The sequence below is a fragment of the Gobio gobio genome, assembly GCF_949357685.1.
Source record: "Gobio gobio genome assembly, chromosome: 13".
NCBI lineage: Eukaryota > Metazoa > Chordata > Actinopteri > Cypriniformes > Gobionidae > Gobio > Gobio gobio.
The window spans coordinates 22,194,503-22,213,428 of NC_137106.1; the positions used below are offsets into that span (position 1 = coordinate 22,194,503).

General features: G+C 37.9%; 2 protein-coding genes across 4 annotated transcripts in view; one reads left to right on the forward strand and one right to left on the reverse strand.

Moving 5' to 3' along the window:
- slc25a21 (solute carrier family 25 member 21) overlaps positions 1-18,926 on the forward strand; it is a 178,134-nt gene that overhangs the window by 104,526 nt on the left and 54,682 nt on the right. For 2 of the 3 annotated variants that reach the window (XM_079833780.1, XM_079833781.1), the window contains exons 9-11: positions 3,208-3,389; positions 5,461-5,513; positions 5,859-7,324. In XM_079833780.1, the coding sequence (XP_079689906.1) occupies positions 3,208-3,389; positions 5,461-5,513; positions 5,859-5,920 (297 nt within the window). In that variant the 3' untranslated portion in view covers positions 5,921-7,324. Of the gene's footprint in view, positions 1-3,207; positions 3,390-5,460; positions 5,514-5,858; positions 7,325-18,926 lie in introns of those variants that run through there. The other variant, XM_079833782.1, reaches the window with a different exon arrangement.
- pax9 (paired box 9) lies at positions 9,737-17,806 on the reverse strand. The gene is made up of 4 exons (XM_079833779.1): positions 17,626-17,806; positions 16,517-17,149; positions 14,400-14,539; positions 9,737-10,953 (listed from the first exon to the last, which is right to left on the reverse strand). Exons 1-4 carry the CDS (start codon positions 17,627-17,629, stop codon positions 10,699-10,701), a joined length of 1,032 nt encoding a protein of 343 aa, XP_079689905.1. The 5' UTR covers positions 17,630-17,806; the 3' UTR covers positions 9,737-10,698.

Sequence of the window (18,926 nt, forward strand, 5' to 3'; positions counted from 1 at the left end):
CCCCATGCTGGTGAGCCCTTTAAAAGGCCCACCTTGCCACCTCATACATACATTTATAAGAATTTTTTACAAAATAAACAACTTTTTTTATTTATTTTCACACTAAATCTGTTGCTTCATCAATGTTCAATACAAACATATATATTTTTCCTGCAATAATACTCAATGCAATAATAAAGTAGTGAAAAGCACAAGGTGTGTCTTTAGCCCCGCTGTACCCAACATTCAAAAGTCCTGTTTGGATAAAAGTTGCCCTGTACATATAAGTACAACACTGTTAAAAAAAAAAATCAGGTCTCCAATTGAAAATTTTCTAGTGACTGATCACATTGAATTTTTTTAGGAGGCCAAATTGAATTTCTATGAATTAAATTGCATCAATTCACAGAAATTCAATTTGGCCAACTGAAAAATTTAGATGTGATCTGTCACTAGAAAATTTTCAATTGGAGACCTGATTTTTTTTTTACATTGAACATATTAAGGGGTGGTCACAATAACATTTTTATTCCATTGGCTGCAATTTATACAAATGCAAATTCTGAAGTCTGGGAACGCAAGCTCATCTAAAATTTAGCATTTCGCTGCATTCCAAAGTTACGTTTTGGTGAACTCTGACCTGTAAATGATATTAATTAATATCAAGACGTGTGACCAATAGAAGATTCATACATCACAGTGTGACCTCTTAGCTGAATTAAAACAATATAATGTAGCATTGCAGGAAAGTGAAGTATATTATTATTTTGGATTTATTACTTGTTGAATGTTTTTTTTTATTTTATAATGCTGCAGAGCAAGGCATCATATCATGACTGTTGCAGTGTCCAAAGAAATGTTGTGTGCTCAAAGTCTAGTGTGACCTCCCCTTTAGTGAGAAACACTATACTTTTGTGTATTCGTTTATCACCACATACATTTCTTAAACATTTCAGGTGGCACCTTTATGAATCCTGTTAATTTAACACGTCTTTTCAATAAAGGGTGACATTATCTATATTGAAAACAGAATATTTTTCAGATTCTGTTCAAACAAAATTTTTACATTTTTAATGAAAATACGTTTTTCAAATGAATGTTTCCTTTATATTACATATAGTTAATGATAATACATAAAGGACCATATTTTATCTTTCTCAAGTATTCACGTCACATGAATTAGTCACTTTCATGGGTGAAAACTACACTGAGTTTGAAATATGTTAATCTCATAGAACTTTTTCATTTTAATCTAAACGTAGTCTAAACGTAAGAGCTTTTTTTTAATACACATCCACGAGCTGAAGACTGAATGTAGCTTGGCAAATTAAAGGAGGGATCAGTCATGCACATTAACAGAGTGAGAGGGAGGAGGAGAGAAGCTGCTAAGATAAACCTCACTAATACCTTCCCTGTTTGCTCTCCATCACATCCTCAAAGGTTCAGATTACACATCCGGCAGGGCTCAACTCCCAAACAAAAGTTAATTTTGTTTAATGGAAACGTTACCATACGCCTGCTCCACATGTATAAACTGGAGCATTAGATTTACTCAAATGAACTAATTGGAAGCAGACTGCGGTATTTGTTGGGGGGAGAGTTACAGTTGAACTACTGAAGATTTGTATTCCCCCTTCCTCTGGTGCTAAAATCGTCATTGCCTGAGAAGCCAGAAACTTTCAGCGCTCAATCATGCGAAAGGGCAGAGCTCACCAGCCCTGATTTGACTGTCGATTGCAAAAAATCTCAGGGAAGCATATGGATTTTTAGGTACAGCATCTACTTTGCAAAGAAGCCAGTCATTCTATTGGGATTAGGATCCAAATCAATGATGCTTCTCCAGGGGTATCAATCCGTCAACCCACACGGACTTCAAGATTGAAGGAGCTTTTGCTGTCAATGTGTTTCATGAGCAAGCTACACATAAGGCGGAGCACCTTTGTTTCACAGAAACGCTCCTCCCCTACAATGCAACATTCAGGTTTAGCTGTCGATGTTGCATGTTGCTCAGGGTGTTCGCTGCTGGGCTGCTGTCATTTGTAAAAAATATCCTGGCCAATTAGATGTCAGAGCTGCACTGGTCCGGGATTCTTTTGGTACTGTAATATGCCAGTGTCGAGTCGCAGCCCAATTACCCAAATTGTCCCCATATGCCTCCCAGTCTGCCTGCATGAACTCTGTTTATAAATCCTCTCCCAAAGTTTGCCCTTGGTCACGTGAACCACTTCAGCCAATTGTAGAGCCTCGCTCTTCTCATGAAACGCTAATCTGCGCCCCGCTACCATAAAATGATCTGAGCTTTCATTCCTGCTCGCTTATTCTCTCGCTTCTTTTTTTTTTTTTTTTTTTTACTCCTCCCTTGCTTGATCTCTATTTTCATATCTATCTTTATTAGCTCTTTTATCTGCTTTACGTTAGTCTCTGTTAATTCATTTGCATTTTCCTATATCAACTAGAGTGTTATCTCAAAATTTTGAATTTTATGGCTCTACCTAACTGTCATCAAACAGTTATTGTTTTATTTGTCATTAAAGAAATATTCTGGTTAAGGGCAATTGACAACTCTTGTGGCATAATGTTAATTACCGCTAAAAATGATTTAGACTTTCTTTAATAAAAGCAAAAGGTACGGTGATGCACTTACAATTGATGTGAATGGAGCCAATCCGGGAATGTTAAAAATACTCAGTTTCAATATTATAGTGACAAGACGTAAACGATATGTATGTTAAAATAATTTTTGTGTGGGGAATAATGCATTAGCCTTTCCTGTGTAAAGTTATATCCAATTTTGCAATCCCAAATATCCCAAATGAACTCTACAGCTCACATAATGCTCTTTATAGCGTTTTTTTCTTTTTTTTTTTTTTAGAGGGACAAGTCCTTTTTTTGTGGTAATCAACATTGTCCCAGAATTACAGTTTTGTAGAGCATTCCTTAAATTTAACATCTAAAAGTTAACTTTTAGACCACTATACAACTTTACATCTTCAGCAAATTGACATGTTTGTGCTCTTCAAATACAGAATTACAGTTTTGTAGAGCATTCCTTAAATTTAACATCTAAAAGTTAACTTTTAGACCACTATACAACTTTACATCTTCAGCAAATTGACATGTTTGTGCTCTTCAAATACAGAAAATGTGTGTTGGTCATCATCATTCATGCCATTGTATAAACACCCTCGCTCCCTTTACCTTGAATTTATCTCTCTGTCCATATGCCAGGACCCTCGATTGGAATTCATGAGGAAATTTGCCATCGGTTTGGTTTCAGGAACGGTCTCATCCTGTGTGAACATTCCTTTTGATGTCGCTAAAAGCCGTATACAGGGTCCTCAGCCGGTTCCAGGGGAGATAAAGTACCGCAGCTGCTTTCAAACCATGGGCCTTGTGTACCGTGAGGAAGGGTAAGTCTACACCATCACCCAACAACTGCAGGTGTCAGAATTACACCTGACAACAGACCAGAACTGCCACGAGGTTCACCTACAAGAAAAATGACAACATTTTATGTTTATCCTCTGCACACGGGGGACAAGAGGGAAAGTTTTGACAACCGGCATATTTAAGCACCCTCTAAATCTCAGTGTAATTATGTTGTCCTTTGTTCTGAGCTATAACTGTGTGCAAGATAAACTGTAACATTAGCACTAATGTACTTTGTCACTTCTTTTGTCTAGATCTAGACAAATTACATACATTTCTTTTTAGTGGATACTTGATATGAATCCGTAAACAGGATATGGGTTATGTTTATATCATAACTGCAAAAATGTCCTTCCATCTCTCCATACCTGTATATATCACATCCCAAAACTCAAGACATGCAGTAATAACTGGGTCACTGATATAAGGCTCAAAGGTTTGATATAGGGCATAAAGTAAAAAATATCAGGATGCTAAAATTATGCAACGTAACCTTTTATTATTATTATTACTTTAAAAATGCTTTACTGTGTAATAATATTTGAAGAAAAAAAGTGTCAGCGGATTTTTAACTTATGATGACAAATAAGAACTATTACTTAAATTGGCATTGTACTTAAACTTTTATGCAATGAGAGTGAGATCAGCTGACATTCTAATGTAACATGTACCGTGTTGATTCTACCATGAGCTGTTGTTTCTTAGTGGAGACTCTAATAGTGCGCATAGCGTCTTTCCGTCTCTCTTTCCCCTTCTGAATTGACAGGCCTCATGTGAAGCTGTGAGAGAATCAGTAGTTTTATGGCTCTTCAGAGCCTTGATTGGCCCCATTCACTCTGTACAAAGGGAACGGCAACTCGTTTGTTATTCGAGGCAATGAATTGAGGCCTGATCTTGGGCAAGCCAGGGTGTGTGTGTGTGTGTGTAAAGAGAGAGACACTGAAGCTGTTTTAGTTTTAGGGGTGCTGAGAGGGTACCCCATCCTGTCCAGCCCTCTAACACGACACAGTCCTGGCTAATTAGTGGTCCCTATGGGAGACGTCGTTAAGCAGGTCCTAACGAGGCGCGCGGCGCTCAGCGGGTCAGTCTAATCAGACAGCGGGGCAGAGAGGAAGTGGCTCAAGCCTTATTAACACCAGCACAAGCAGAGGACAGAGGCTGGGACAGGGAGACAGCCAGGCCCACTGCCAGAAATCAGCTTGAACGCATTAGGGCAGGTACACGACTAGAACAGTTATTACTGCACTATACCTGATCCAGCATCATAGACACGACCAACCCTCAGAGAGAGAGAGAGTTGACTTGTTGTACCTTAAATAGATAGATTAGCAAAAAAATACAAAATAATTCTGTCATCATTTTTGCACTCTCATGTCATTCTAAATCAAAACGTTTAAGCTCCAAAAAGGAATCAAATATAAAAGTTCCAATAAAGTCATCCATATAATTCGATTCTTCTGAAGCCACGTGGAGAACAATCAAAACCATAGAACTTTTGTTCTTCTTGAGAGCACAAATAAAGATCTAAAGACACCTGAGAAATTTCCCTCCATTGAATGTCAGTTCCACCAAAACTTAGAATTTCAAAAGTTCATAAAAGGATTGTGAAAGAAATCCATATGCACAACAAACATGATAAACGGAAGCTCAAACGTGCTTGCTTGTGTCACCATGTTTGAGCTCAAGAACTCGTGGTTTGTTCTCACTTGTCAAGCAAGTTTGACTGAGCTTCCAATTACCAACTTGATCAATGTGAATAAAAGCCTAAATTAAAGCATTTTCAAACTTGTGTTGTTGACATTTGGATAGCAATTTAAATTTGAGTCCATTACTTTGGATATAGTGCACAATTAGTTTAGATTACTTTTATGATACTCTAATTTGCTTTTTGAAGTCACTTCATTCTACATTCTGTATGGTAAAGAGCAGTATTAATATTTTTCAGAATATATCCTTTTGCGTTACACAGAAAAAACCAAGTCATACGGGCTTGGAACAACGTCATTCATTTATAATAAATGTAACTGTCTGACATTTTTATTTTTATTGCAGATATCTTGCCTTATACAAAGGACTGATTCCCAAGATAATGAGGCTTGGACCAGGTAACATAAATTAGTGCATAGTTTTCCTTTTATTAAAGGGTTAGTTCACCCAAAAATGTAAATTCTGTCATTTACTCGCCCTCATGTCGTTCCAAATCTGTATGACTTTCCTTCTTCCGTAGAATATAAAAGAAGATATTTTGATATTTTGTCCATTCAGTAGAAGTCAATTGTCACCAAAGCTTTAGTTTTTTCAAAATATCTTTTGTGTGCTGCAGAAGAAAGTAAGTCATACAGGTTTTTAATAAGGGTGAGTAAATGATGAATTTTCATTTTCAGTGAATATCCCTATAACATATGACAATTAACCATGACCCTTAATTGACATTTACTCTCTGAATATAGGAGGCGCAGTTATGCTGCTGGTTTATGAATACGTATCTGTCTGGTTGCAGAAGAACTGGTGATAATCTGCACATCACCATCAGCCTTTACTCCATCGCCCTCCAGGTCTATCAAACAGAATGCCATGCCTGTTCCTCAGCAATCACACTACCTACCACATTTTAAAATCACAATTCATCAGACATGTAGACAGTTCATCAGACATGTAAGTGGAGCCATTGATGCTTTACGACAGCACAGTCACTCCCTGAATCTACTTGGCATTCCAACTCTTGTTTATATATAACAGAACACAACTACTGAGACATATCTGAGAGTTACCTGTCCACATGCCAGCATATGTAATAGTAACCAGCTCTACACACCCTAACTGAAAATACCAACTCGAAACAGCACCTCATTTTTAACTTAAATTAAGACTGAAACACTGAAGCATGAGGGATCGGTCTACTGTCTTTGGATGGCTACTTAAAATTAGATTTAGGTTGTAAATTTTGGATTTGTGAGATCGGAATATCCAATGCTCTCATTGAGTCTTACATCTCAATAGCTCTAGCAATGTTTCAAATTCAGAATGCAGATAACATTTGTAATGACACTTCAAAATGTGTTAGGCATATCTTACCTAGGCAATTTTAGACAAAAGCACTAATTGAATATGGAGTATTCTGGGATTTCAAAATAAGTTTGTGATATAAAATAATTGTAAAGCAGCAATTATAAGGTCTTGAATGCCAACGTGGTTTACAATTATTCATGTAATGGCTGTATTTGGCTAATAAATGCTCATGATCTATGATAAATCGGTGGAATTGTTTGTTGCTGCCTTGGAAATAAATCTCTTTTATTGTAAAATTACTAACGCAAGGTTCCTGCACCTTTTGACCAATGCATTTTCATGATTTTTCCAGGTGTTTGTGATTCCTGGAGGACGATTTTAAAAACGAATAATAATTTACTAGCCGATGAAATGTTTTTTCTTAAGAAATGCTTGCCTATAGAAATGTATGTAGCTTTTCAGAATTTTATTCTTAGTCCTGTAGCTATTTCAAGGGTTTCCATAACCATTGACCCAACTTTGCTGTTGAATTTAAATCACCTGAATTTTAAGGTGCTTTAACTTGTAATTCTTTGGTACCGGTAATAGCAGATTACAGTGGGGGAGGAATCTCTGTGGTTTTACTCTGGTGACAATCACTAGCAATGATGAATCACCTGATTTGTTTGGTTTTTTTCTGTTTTGTTTTCTGCCTTTAACGCTTATACTGCAATCCAGTATTTCATCATGTGGTGTCATGAGCCAAGACGCTTACTCTCACTCATCTCTCCTGGCCTGCAGGCTGATTCATCATAGCTCAGTGCAACTTGAAATAACAAAACTGAAAAATGCAAATAAAATCGAAACAATCAGGATGGCCTCTCGATGCTGTCATAATAAAAATATGAGGCGCTGTGGCCTTGTCAGGAAAGACATTTCATATTGTTCACATGCACTTCTAGATCTGTGTTGCCTAAAGATAACTTGTTGGATAAGTTAAAACAATGTCATCCTTTAAATTCCACCCTGACCAGTTCCCATTTCCCTTCTTCTCTTTAAAGGTCATGTTTTATCTAACTCTGTTGACTTAAAGACAGTGAAGGCATTTGTTATACTCCTCTTCAGTCTGGGTTGCACCTCAGGCTCTCATCTTCCGCTTCAGCTCTTGATTGGTCATTTGCCTTTCAACGCTCTTTTAAAGCTTTTCTACAACACCTAAGGCTAACGACACCAGACGCATTTTCAGACTATACTCATAGTTTTTCGCTAAATGTTTAAGTCTTGTTCCGAATCATTTGAAGCGACATGCCAGATAATTTAGTCTTTTTGTTATATAATCCCCTAACCTTTCCCTCCATTTCACGCTTTCGCTTGACGTCATGAATGCAGATTGCAAAGGTTTCTCTGTGGCAAAGTGTTGAGCAGCCAGATATTCACTGTACCAGAGAACGAGCAAAAACTGGCATTTACATTTGAGCGTTTAAAACATACCAGTTCTAGTACACGAAGGAAAACAGTCTGCTTATGGTCAGCCGTGCTTTAAAGTCAGACTAGCACCTCGGCCCGGTCCACCCACAGCCCCTGTGCAGTGTTACCATGCTCCGTGCTCCTGTCTTTAGCCTGATTGCACACAGTCAGCTTAAGATAACCATGTGACATTTGACTTGACTTTCCATTGGAATTAATTCTAAACAGATGTGGGCGTGTGAGCAAGTGTGTTTTCACTTTCCTCTCTTTCAATGGTGGCTTTAAGATTAAGGTGTTTGTCATGTTTCCTCCTGTCATGACTGTACGTGTGCAGCAAATACTTTTTCTGTTTAATTTCCCATCATGGTGATTTTTAATTCGATTAATCGCCATGTTTTATAACTTTTTTGACTGTACATTACTGTATGTGTCAAACTCCCAATTGGAATGGACCAAAGTGCTGTGCTTTCCTTGAATAGGCTGGCCTTCCTGTGTTCTCTGTGTGTTTGCCCTTGTTTTGTGAGCTTTTCTATGTCTGTTGACCCTGCATTAAATGAACGGCTGTGATATGTCCGTCCAGTCGATTCATTTGTATTGTCAGCAAAGCCAACGTCCGTATCAGTGCCGTCAGAGTAGGAAAATGGCATTCAAAGCTGTTCATTTGAATAGAATAGGGTCTTGGGGAGTTTGTCTGCCGCATTGTCACATGTGATGGCCTCTATGTGTGGTGGTTTTGTGTCTGCCTTTTTGGTGGTTTATATGTGCTCAAAACAGCACCTCGATCCTGAAGCAACGGTCCGTGACCACGGGGTTGGGGTGAAAGTGTTTTCCAAGTCAAATCAGCAGCAGTGCCTGCCAGAAGGACTGTTTGCACTGCAACATGTGGGGACTGAGTACATATCGTATGTTAGGGACTGGGAGCGCGTGTTTTTGGGGATTTTCGGCATGGAGGTGGTGTGTTTGTATTGGTTAGGGTCCTGAATATGAAGTCATTTGTTGTGTTTGTAAAAAAATTTAAAATGACATGGTGTTCAATACAGTGTCTTTCATTTGTTTCTGTTTAGGCCCACCAAAAGTGGGTGTGGGCAGTGGGTGTTTAAACAGTTGGGAAGCTTTGTCCCATTATGACATGCAGCCCACAGTGATATAAGCTTTTTCTTTCTCTTTTAACCTTATAGTTTCACATCAACTCTTACTTTAGACAATGCTCAGGGGCGAGAGCACTCAGGAATGTGTGGCCATTCATGTAACACCTGAGTGAAAGATTTGTGCATTCATGCTTCGTGTGTGTGTGTGTGTGTGTGTGTGTGTGTGCGTGCGTGCATGTGTGCGTGCATGTGTGTGTGTGTGTGTGTGTGCGCGCACATGCGTGTGTTTCTCTTGGTGGGTATATAGAACTTAAAATAAATTATATGCAAATCTAATAAATTATAAGCAAGTTAATTAAAAACAAATAAATTAAGAAATGTTTTGTCTGCACCATTCTTCAAAGAATGGTATTTTTTTTTGGTACATTAAGTCGAACACATGAGACACATTTAGTCAGTTTCATAAAACCTGGGACTTTGCTCTGCTCACCAAGAATTTTCAAGTAAGAATTAATACTGTTATAAGTTCATCTGCATATAAATTACATTAATCTACTAAATTAATAATTGTCTAAAGCATTATTTTTTAATGGTATCAGGATTTTGTTGAGCTCTAGTCTTTAGTTTCATTATTTTTTCATTGCAGAGATTATTGTTAACAATATAATAATTAAACAAATGGATATATTAAACTGTAACATTTTTTACAGTAGTTATAATTAGTACGCTTCATTTGTATTATTTTTCAAGTAGCAGTAAGAATAGAGGCAGTTAATATGTATATTATCATTAAGGACTTTTAATCAATTTCTGATGAGAAATAAAATAGGTGGCAAATAAATAATGAAAAAAAATTATATTGAACAGGGGTTTTTACACATGTCTCTTTTAATAAGATACATTCAATTTCATTGTGCAATGTCTGGAGGTGTGCAGCTTCACTGATCATTAATGTTGCATGAATGAATGCTCCTCTTGTCAGAATGTGTGCCAATGTCCCACATAATGCCTCTTCTCCCCGCAGCCATGTCAATTGCACTTCATTCAACGTACCTTTACAATCTAATAAATAAATGTAATAACTTTTCCCAAGAGCTCTGACATACAGTATTAGTGAAGTGAAACTGGTATCCAAAAAGACAAAAATGTGATTTTTATCAAAAACATTTAACAAAAGTTTTTTTAAACAAAGCAGAACATCTAGACATTAGAAATTTTGAACACCCTGAAAAAAACATTTAAATGCAGACTGGTCAGTTGTTTTACATGAAATTTGCTTATTCAATCATTTTCTCGGAAACATACAAGAACAATATATTCACAGAGAGAAGCACCCAAATTTAACTCGGGCTAGTGATGACGCAGTTTAATGAGGAATGCCCACCACTATCAGACCAAGTGCACTGCACACCATTGGTGCTGTTCTTTTCGGGTAAATCCTCTGCTCAGATCGGAATGGGATGGCCTTTGCAAATCCTCACTCTTGCTCTTTTTGTCCTGTGCAGACAAGTGTGAGATGCTGATATGGAACAAGAGAATGTGGGCATTCAGAAAAGTACATGGCTCATCCGACATCAAGTCTTTCATAAATATTGTAACGCGATAAGATTGGTCCATCTAGAGATCTAGAAAGAGCCAGGATGAAAAGGTCCATGTTGTTGCGTGTTACCCCATCCCTCTCATTCTCCATTGTTGTCTTTCCGTTCTTTCGGATTCTCTCTTTGACCCCCCCATGCTCCTAGTACAGTCACAGAGCCGAGGCGGCAACCGAATGGTACGAGTCTCGCGTGGCAGCCATGCTTTTGAAGGCCAGCGGGTTGGTGATGTCACAGCTGTGGGGAGAGAGAGCACTGCCACTGGGCGGCTGCCATGTGGGGCCGGTCACATAGGCCGACGTGGTGCCGCTGTACCCCATGTAGGGTGACACTTGGGTGGGAGGGTGGTAAGGATGGATGCTGGGAGCTGTGACATAACTGTTCACTGTGGGCAATCCATTCGGCGTCTGAAAACAGAGAGCAGTGAGTGTAAGACTTCTGGCCATAGACCACACACGGCCATAGAGATTAACATAAAGATACCATGATAGCGAGGATAAGACAGTGGCGGGTGAATGTTAAAAATAGAAATGAAGACCTTCCTGGAGAGTCTATGAATAGAAACATCAGAAATGGATAAAGGACAAGATATTAAAAGATTTGCCGGAAATGTAAAAACCTATATCGAGGGAAATGCAAAAGCAGCAATGTCTGTAACCCTTTGGCAGGATGTCAATATCAGTTCAGGATGAAAGGAATTCACCAAGGCTTTTAAACATAAATGGAAGAAATTCTGACGCAGGGTGGTCTTTGACTACTGGAAATGTTTTCCACAGATGAAATCCTTTGTTGCAGAGTTAGGATTTGCTCATGATTTACTCATTATGACATTCTTGACCCCTAGCACTAGTACACACATGTACGTACATGCATACGTACATGTATATAGTATTCATTAAACTTTAATTCATTACTTAAATGGTAAACAGCATTAAATAAAAAACTGATATCACTTTATTTTACAGTCCTGTTCTGCATGTACATACTATGTACTTAATATAGCATTCACAATAACTGGGTAATAACCCTAAACCTAACCTTAACCCATGTAGTTACCTTATACTACCAGTAATTTCTTGGTAAGTACACGTAGCCTACTGTAAAATAAAGTGTAACCAAAAACCCTCATTTGCATTCTGCAAAAAAATCATTCGTTGTATGATTCAAGTCATAAAAAAGGTAACACCATGGCAAGCATTAAATAACAAAATAACAAATCTTACACAACACATCTAATAAAAAAATTCACAAAGATTTAAAATTAATTCAAGTAAAGTTGTAGCTACTATGAGTCGGACACTCCGTATGTGGCATCCAGGCCTATAGATGAACATGTCGAGACGGCGGTTTTAATTTTGATTGAAATATTCTGATGCACTTTTGCAGATCGTTAATAAAGTGGCATGGTTTACCGAGCTCAAATCCAATCTTCGGAGTTCATTAGATATAAAACACCGCGCGAAATAGAAAAAAAATGTGCTGAAAAGTAGGCTACTGATGCTAAAATGTTAGATGTATTTGTTCTTACTTTATATATTGCACTAGCAACTGTGCGTTTGTTGTTGTTTTTGCTGTTTATTACAGAGGATGTAGAATATTGTACATGTTCATCTATTTTGCAAATAAATCTATATTTGTTTGTAACATCAGCAGTTTCCAAGAGGAGCTGACGAAAATAAGCCGTGACAGCTATTTTAGTCACAAAACAAAATATAGCAAAAAATATATATTTTCTTCAATCATTGTATTTCTAGATGGGTCGGTATAATGAAAATATCATCCATTTTCAATTGTCTGAAATGTTGATATCTTCCCACATTATATATTTAACATTTAACTTGATGTAACCCACCCCCCCCCCCCCCCCCTTTTTAACCTCTAAATTATGTTTCTGTCTATTGTGTTTGTTAATGAACCATGTTATCGCGCTGTGTCCAGATCATTCAAATACTGGACTTCTAACTTGGCCTATAGGCTATATATCGCGTTTTGCTTTATTCTGTAACCTCATAAAATGCATTTGGTATAAAACAAACGTTTTCTGGGAAATGTTTAGTAGGCTATATCATTAATAAATATGAATATTTTAGTATTAGTAGGCTATACCTAAATTCACTGCAGAGTATCCTGTTCACTGCAGAGTAAATGTAAAATAAATCGGTTTAATTCCGTTATGAGAGAAGTATAACAGTATGTGTATTCATTAAAATCGTGTGTATGTCTTAATTTTCAGTGTTTTTAATCATCTTTTTTTCAAGCTGCTATCGGGTGTTCTGACGGATACAAACTTATTTAAACCACATCAATTTATCTATTTACTGTCCTCATTTATTGCGTAATCCAGTCTGACTCACGGTAGCCTATTTGATCATTTATCCAAGATGACAGACTCAAATATTCGGTAGTCAGTGCTAGCCTATTCATCATATATCTGTAGGTTACAATTTTCATTTCTTAAGCAAACTATCACTCCATATTTTAGGTTTCAATCAGTACACGCATAATTTACGCCACAACAATGTTTCGCCGTCGGTAATAAAGATTTATTCCATCGTATTCTTTCTACGACACATAAATCTCTAAGACCCACAATAAACGATTAGTCAGTCTGTTTGTTGCTGCCCAGCAGTGCGCGAATAAATAATTCGACTGCACCGGATGGCACACGCGTTATCCGCGCGCACTCTCCCTTCTCATTCCAGCACATGAGCAGGCAGAGACCGGTGCGGGGGTTTCTTGACAAATATAAGAGCATTTGTCTTTCACTTGTCTGCACTGCGCTTAACTGTACAACACGTGTATGCAGAACAACCAGCCACGAGCCAAAAGGACGTTTCCATGCCTCTTAATAATAACAAGAATGATGATATAATATCTATCCGATTATTGCCCTCATGTAAAACATATGGAGGCAAGAGGTTTAGCAATAATACGTTTCTGGCGAATATTACATTAGCCAAAAAGAAATAATTTTAATAATGTAGGACGTGTTTACGAAGAAGAATAATAGAATAGAAAAGGTGCATTAAAAAAACAAAGAAATCCACTTTAATATTTATTTATTTATTATATTTTACATATATATGTATGTAAAGCAATGGTTTAAACTAAGATAGGCTACGTGATAAGTCTTTGAGCCGGACACAACATTATTTACAGTTTTAAACGGAGCTATAACAAACTGATTGATTAAAAAAATAACAATAATAGTATTTAACTTTAATGTTGTTGCTTTAAATAATTGTCTTAAGAAATAAAAAAAATCGTTAAATCCTACATTTTGAATATAAAATAAAAATAGGCTATACGTTTATGTCTAGTAAACTACAAGTTTATTACAATCGTTGTTTAATCAGTAAGAGAAGCATAAAAATGTATTAAGATTTTAAAAACTACGCAAAATATTGTATCAAAACGTTTATTACAATTTATTTGTCAAAGAATTCCACTCAGTATCACGCTTTCAAATAGAGGAATACTAATACATTTTGGTTCATGGTTATTACACGCATAACTTTTGCATTGTACAAAAAGCCTCCAAGAGCCATGCCTCTACATTAACATGTGCGAAAACAGAAACAAGTAAATATCGTCGTTCGTTTTAATTAAAAGGTGCCATACTAAATTTCATTTGTAAATACTTATCAAAAAATTAAACCAAGTGACATACACTTTTTACAAGGCCTCATATGCCAACCCACGCCAAAGAAACACAACAAACACACACACCGAATTGCCAAAAAAAAGTTATGGATTTTATGTCTTCTTTACAATGACTATTAATAACTGAATAAGGGTTTCTGTTTATTCCAAATTTGATTGTTTTTATTGTTAACAAAGGTGGCTTCTTTACCTGTGTGTATTTTGCTTCAGGTTCTAAGTGAGGCTTATCCACACCATTGACTAGTGGAGAATTCGTTGGTGAAAAATTACTCCTGTTAATAGCTCTCCATTCTTCTAGTTTGGCGCTGGGAAAGGACGGACTGTCACTTACTGGGGGGCAGAACACAGACATGGAAGACTGGAGTCAGACAGGGCAAGCGTGGGGAGTAGAACTGCCACATGAAGAACTTACTTTCAGTACAGTCTGCTGCACTGCCAACCATCTCACCAAACTAAACTGGCGTGTCGTAGCCTAAATGCGTGTGTATATGTATATATATATATGTGTGTATGTGTATGTGTGTGTGATAGCATTTATATTAATAGCGTGTGGGCTATCGTAAAAAATCTTAACCTAAAAAGCAAACTATGATCATAATGACGTAATGTTAGCATGTTTTTAAATTAAGTAAATAAATTATATGATGTCCAGTCTCCTATATTATGCCCTCTTTCTCTTCACAACGAAGATGAAAAGACATACAAATCTGAATTTATGTGGTTAATTCATCAGATGAAGCGCACAGTGTCATGGAGTCCCTCGGAACATTTACCCAGCGTCTTCCTGGGAGGACAAATTAGATTTACTTTAACCGTTTCCCCTTTGTGCCTGATGGATATTATATTATACACGGTTCCTAAAGTTTGAAATTGGAAAAGCAAGCCCACCAGTGTTGTAACCTGAGAGTACCACAAAGTAGATTTCTCCTTGCCTTCACGAAATCTTTGTATTGTTTCACAACGTATAAACAGGAAAACGCCATAACGATGCCATATTTTCAGTATGTTCTTTATAGTTTTGTTTATGCAATTGTGCAAACGATTGTACGAGATCAGTTTAGTTAGTCTCTTATTTTAAAAAGGTCGATTAGGGTAAACAAATCTACAGTTACATAGACCAAATTTAATTAACGTGCATAGCCTACTTAGCATGAAGACCAGATGATGTCGGAGCATGAACAACCATTACTCAGTGTGTGTGTGTGTGTGTGTGTGTGTGTGTGGAGAGAGAGAGAGAGAGAGAGAGAGAGAGAGAATCCCTATTGGTTGTAACTATTGGCGACACACATTCTTCCTGTCAAACCGTCCTCAAAAGTTGACCCGATGAGTTTGGGGATGTTTTTCGGTGTTTGCTTAACTAATGTTGTAAATGGTGAAACGGTTGCACGCTACCTTATCGAGTGTAGCCAACATCATACCTTTTGTGAGTTTTCAAAATCTGCTGTAAACATCTGCTAATAATTTGGAAATGCATTAATGGGTTATTAAGGCCGCTTAAATGCAATATCCCCATCTGCGTTTGAAGCATTCATTGTCAACACTGCCTTTGAAAATAGGCAACATAATACCAATAGGACAGGCTGTGGCCTTCACACGTTAGGCTACTGTAGGCTACTCAAAACACACCACATATGAACAGACAAATTCAAAACGATTTTAAAGAGGTGTTGCTATTTAGTGTGATACAATTTCCATAACATCGACGTATCTTTGGTTAATTTTATATTGCTTGAAAGAAATCGTGATAATAATTGAAAATGCTATATTCAAGTGATGCGTTGGGTAAAATTTACGAAAAGCAGTGCTGTGTAGGCATTCGCATGTAGAGCTAAATTGTTTTGTGATGAGGTCGAATGAGTTGAGAAAAAGCATGTAACGTTTGGCTAGTGTTGTAACACACTTGAACACCTAATTTTATTTTCACATCCGCCGCCTAATTATTACTAAAAACCCTAAACCATGTGTTTCAATGTAAACGTGGAGTTTCTGCATAAATTCCAGTAGGCCTAGACTGTATTTATCATGCCACTCGCTGTAAAAAAAAAAAAAAAAAAAAAACTTTTCCTTGCGGATCTGCCGATATGCAATAAATAAGTCCAGTATTAGGCTACGTTTGGGCCTTTCCGTCACTACCAAAACGTATCTTATTTTTCTGCGTTAGCCTACACACAAACATACACAAAATCTCTCACACGTTTTTGACAGGCCTTGATGTCTTTTGACGGGAAGGTGCCCCCTCCCCACCCCACACACACACACTCACACGAACAAGGACTTTCTTTTACCAAAAACTGAGAGGATGCTTACTTTGCTGCTCCGTTATTGATCGAATGCCCAGAATATCTGTTACAGAATGAGAGGAAGGCCATATCCTATGCATTGCCATGTGTCCAGGAAGAGTGGGCATGCCAGGCGGAGTTGGTACTTTAGTCCCAGTGGCTGCGATCGGAGTCGGATACGAGTACAGGTGATTGTAAGGTAGGGTGGGTTGAGGCTGAGGATGAGGGGCCTGTTTGCTCGACTCGTACTGGTTGTGTTGAGACAGATTTCCGATCTTGTTGCGGAGAATCCTACTAATCGAGCTGACAGAGGGCAAATTGAATTTATCACACACACCGTCCGCAAGCAGTCTGTCTCGAATCTCCCAAGCGAAAATGCCAGGGTCCCGTTGCTTGTAAGTCCTAATGTGCTTGACTACAGTTGGGGTCGTGACCCTTGGTTTACTGCCGCCAATTGCGCCGGGAAGTATTGAGCCGGTTTCGTTGTACCGAGCCAGGATCTTGCTCACACAGCCGTGAGAGACGCGGAGCTGCCTGCTGATGTCGCAAGGCCTGATGCCCAGTTGGGCCAGCTCTACTATCCTGAGCCGGATGGCATTGGGTAGGGGTCTTCCGTTCACAAAAACACCGCCTAGCTGGTTCACCTCCCCAAAGGCTGGCTCTAGTGATGCAGATATATGAAGAAAAAAGAATTGCAAAAAACATCAGATTTTACCAGGCCCTGAACCGCGTCTGAAACAGAAAACCTACGGATAAATGTTTCAGTAAGATTTTATCTGCTGTTTATATTTGCATTTAAGTTTTTTTTTTTTTTTTTTTTTAATGCAATGAGCTGAACAAAAACTCACTCTACAAATTCTGTAAATAGAAGGAAAATAAAACGTTACTACATTCTTTAACACGTAGGTCATAATAAACGAAATTGCACATTCAGTAGGCTAGCTTTGGACGCGATGAAGCTCATTCGCGGCAAAGTGCCATTCTGTTCCCCGAAATGACGGGCAAAGCATCAGTCAGTTTAACAGTTTGAGTCGGGAACTGAACCATATATTGCTAAATTGTCTAACCGTTCCCCCCTCCCTAAAACTGTTATGCATGCTCGTTCCCATGTGGGAAAACATGAAATATGTATCTTACCCATTGCGTTTAGCCTCCCGAGGAAAAAGGAAACTTCAGTGTGCTGTCCTGTTCTGACCCGTTCCGAGTCCAGTTTAGCGGATCTTTGTTGCACCGAAGCCGATGTGAATGAAAATTAAGCGTCCGAGACGGATGCGATACCGATTAGTTGCAAGAGAGGAAAATTCGCCTTCTGTTTCCTGATGGCAGGGAGCACAGGCTTACATTTCAATCCCAGAAAATGATGGGCTGGCCCTTTACACATGTCTCCAAAGCGAGGTGCTGCCAGCCAATGAAACCGCGCGTTTTTCCTCATGTTGTTTTTCTATTGGCTGACAGATTTGACATGACAAGCGTTTGCACCGGCATAAGCTCGTTTTTGAGGGTTACCCGAGTGTGGGTTTTCTTTTTAGACAGATCTAAGAATGGTAAGTGTTTGCAACATTGCACTGTAATTTTGTTTCATAAGCATAATTCTAATTATTTCGTCGACTAACAAGGGAGACATTTGCAGGAGAGTAGCCTAAGGCTTTTTTCTTAAACAGCGGCCCTCTGATTTATCCTGATGTAATTTAAATTGCACTTAATACGCGTCCGATTTATTTAGGGATTGTGTAATAATAATTAAATACATCATCTTTACACATGCATTTTTAGTTTGTGGTGTAGTTCCAAACCAAGGGTTAGACGTGCTGTTTTTGATATGAAGAAAAAAAGACGGGTTAAATATGTGACAATGAACAGTCGTTTTTATGTCATTGTTATTTATTTAGCTTTATTTTACATTTAACTGTAAAGTGTTGATGCTTTACATACCACAGAAGTAATTCTGTTTGAACTCTTCATTAGACATTGACTTTTTTGTCACATGTTGTGACGAATATAAAGAATTCGACAAGGCCTTATGTGAGATTCTTTTACGTTTTATTTTTAATTAGCTGTTTCCATGGCAAAGCAATGGGCCAATGAAGTCTTTGTAAAAGTGGCGAGGACGAATAACAAACTAGTCCGGTGTTTGTTTGATAGCACTGCGGCTACCAGTAATTGTGAGCAATCAGGTAACACACTGACCTAATGTTACAGTATTAAATATAGTAATCAATATATTTTTGTTTTCTAATTGGTCAGCATGAAACGTTTATCTTTAAAAATAATATATAGGTTATATATGCTATTGTTTAGGTGCGCTTAGTCCTGAAAAGTATGACAGCCATTGCAGAGATAGTGGCACGTTATTTGTATCATTGTTGTTTCCTGTTTCCTCAAGAGACTTTCATGGTTTCCCCTATCAGCGTTTGGGTTTCTCTTAACTTTCACTGTAG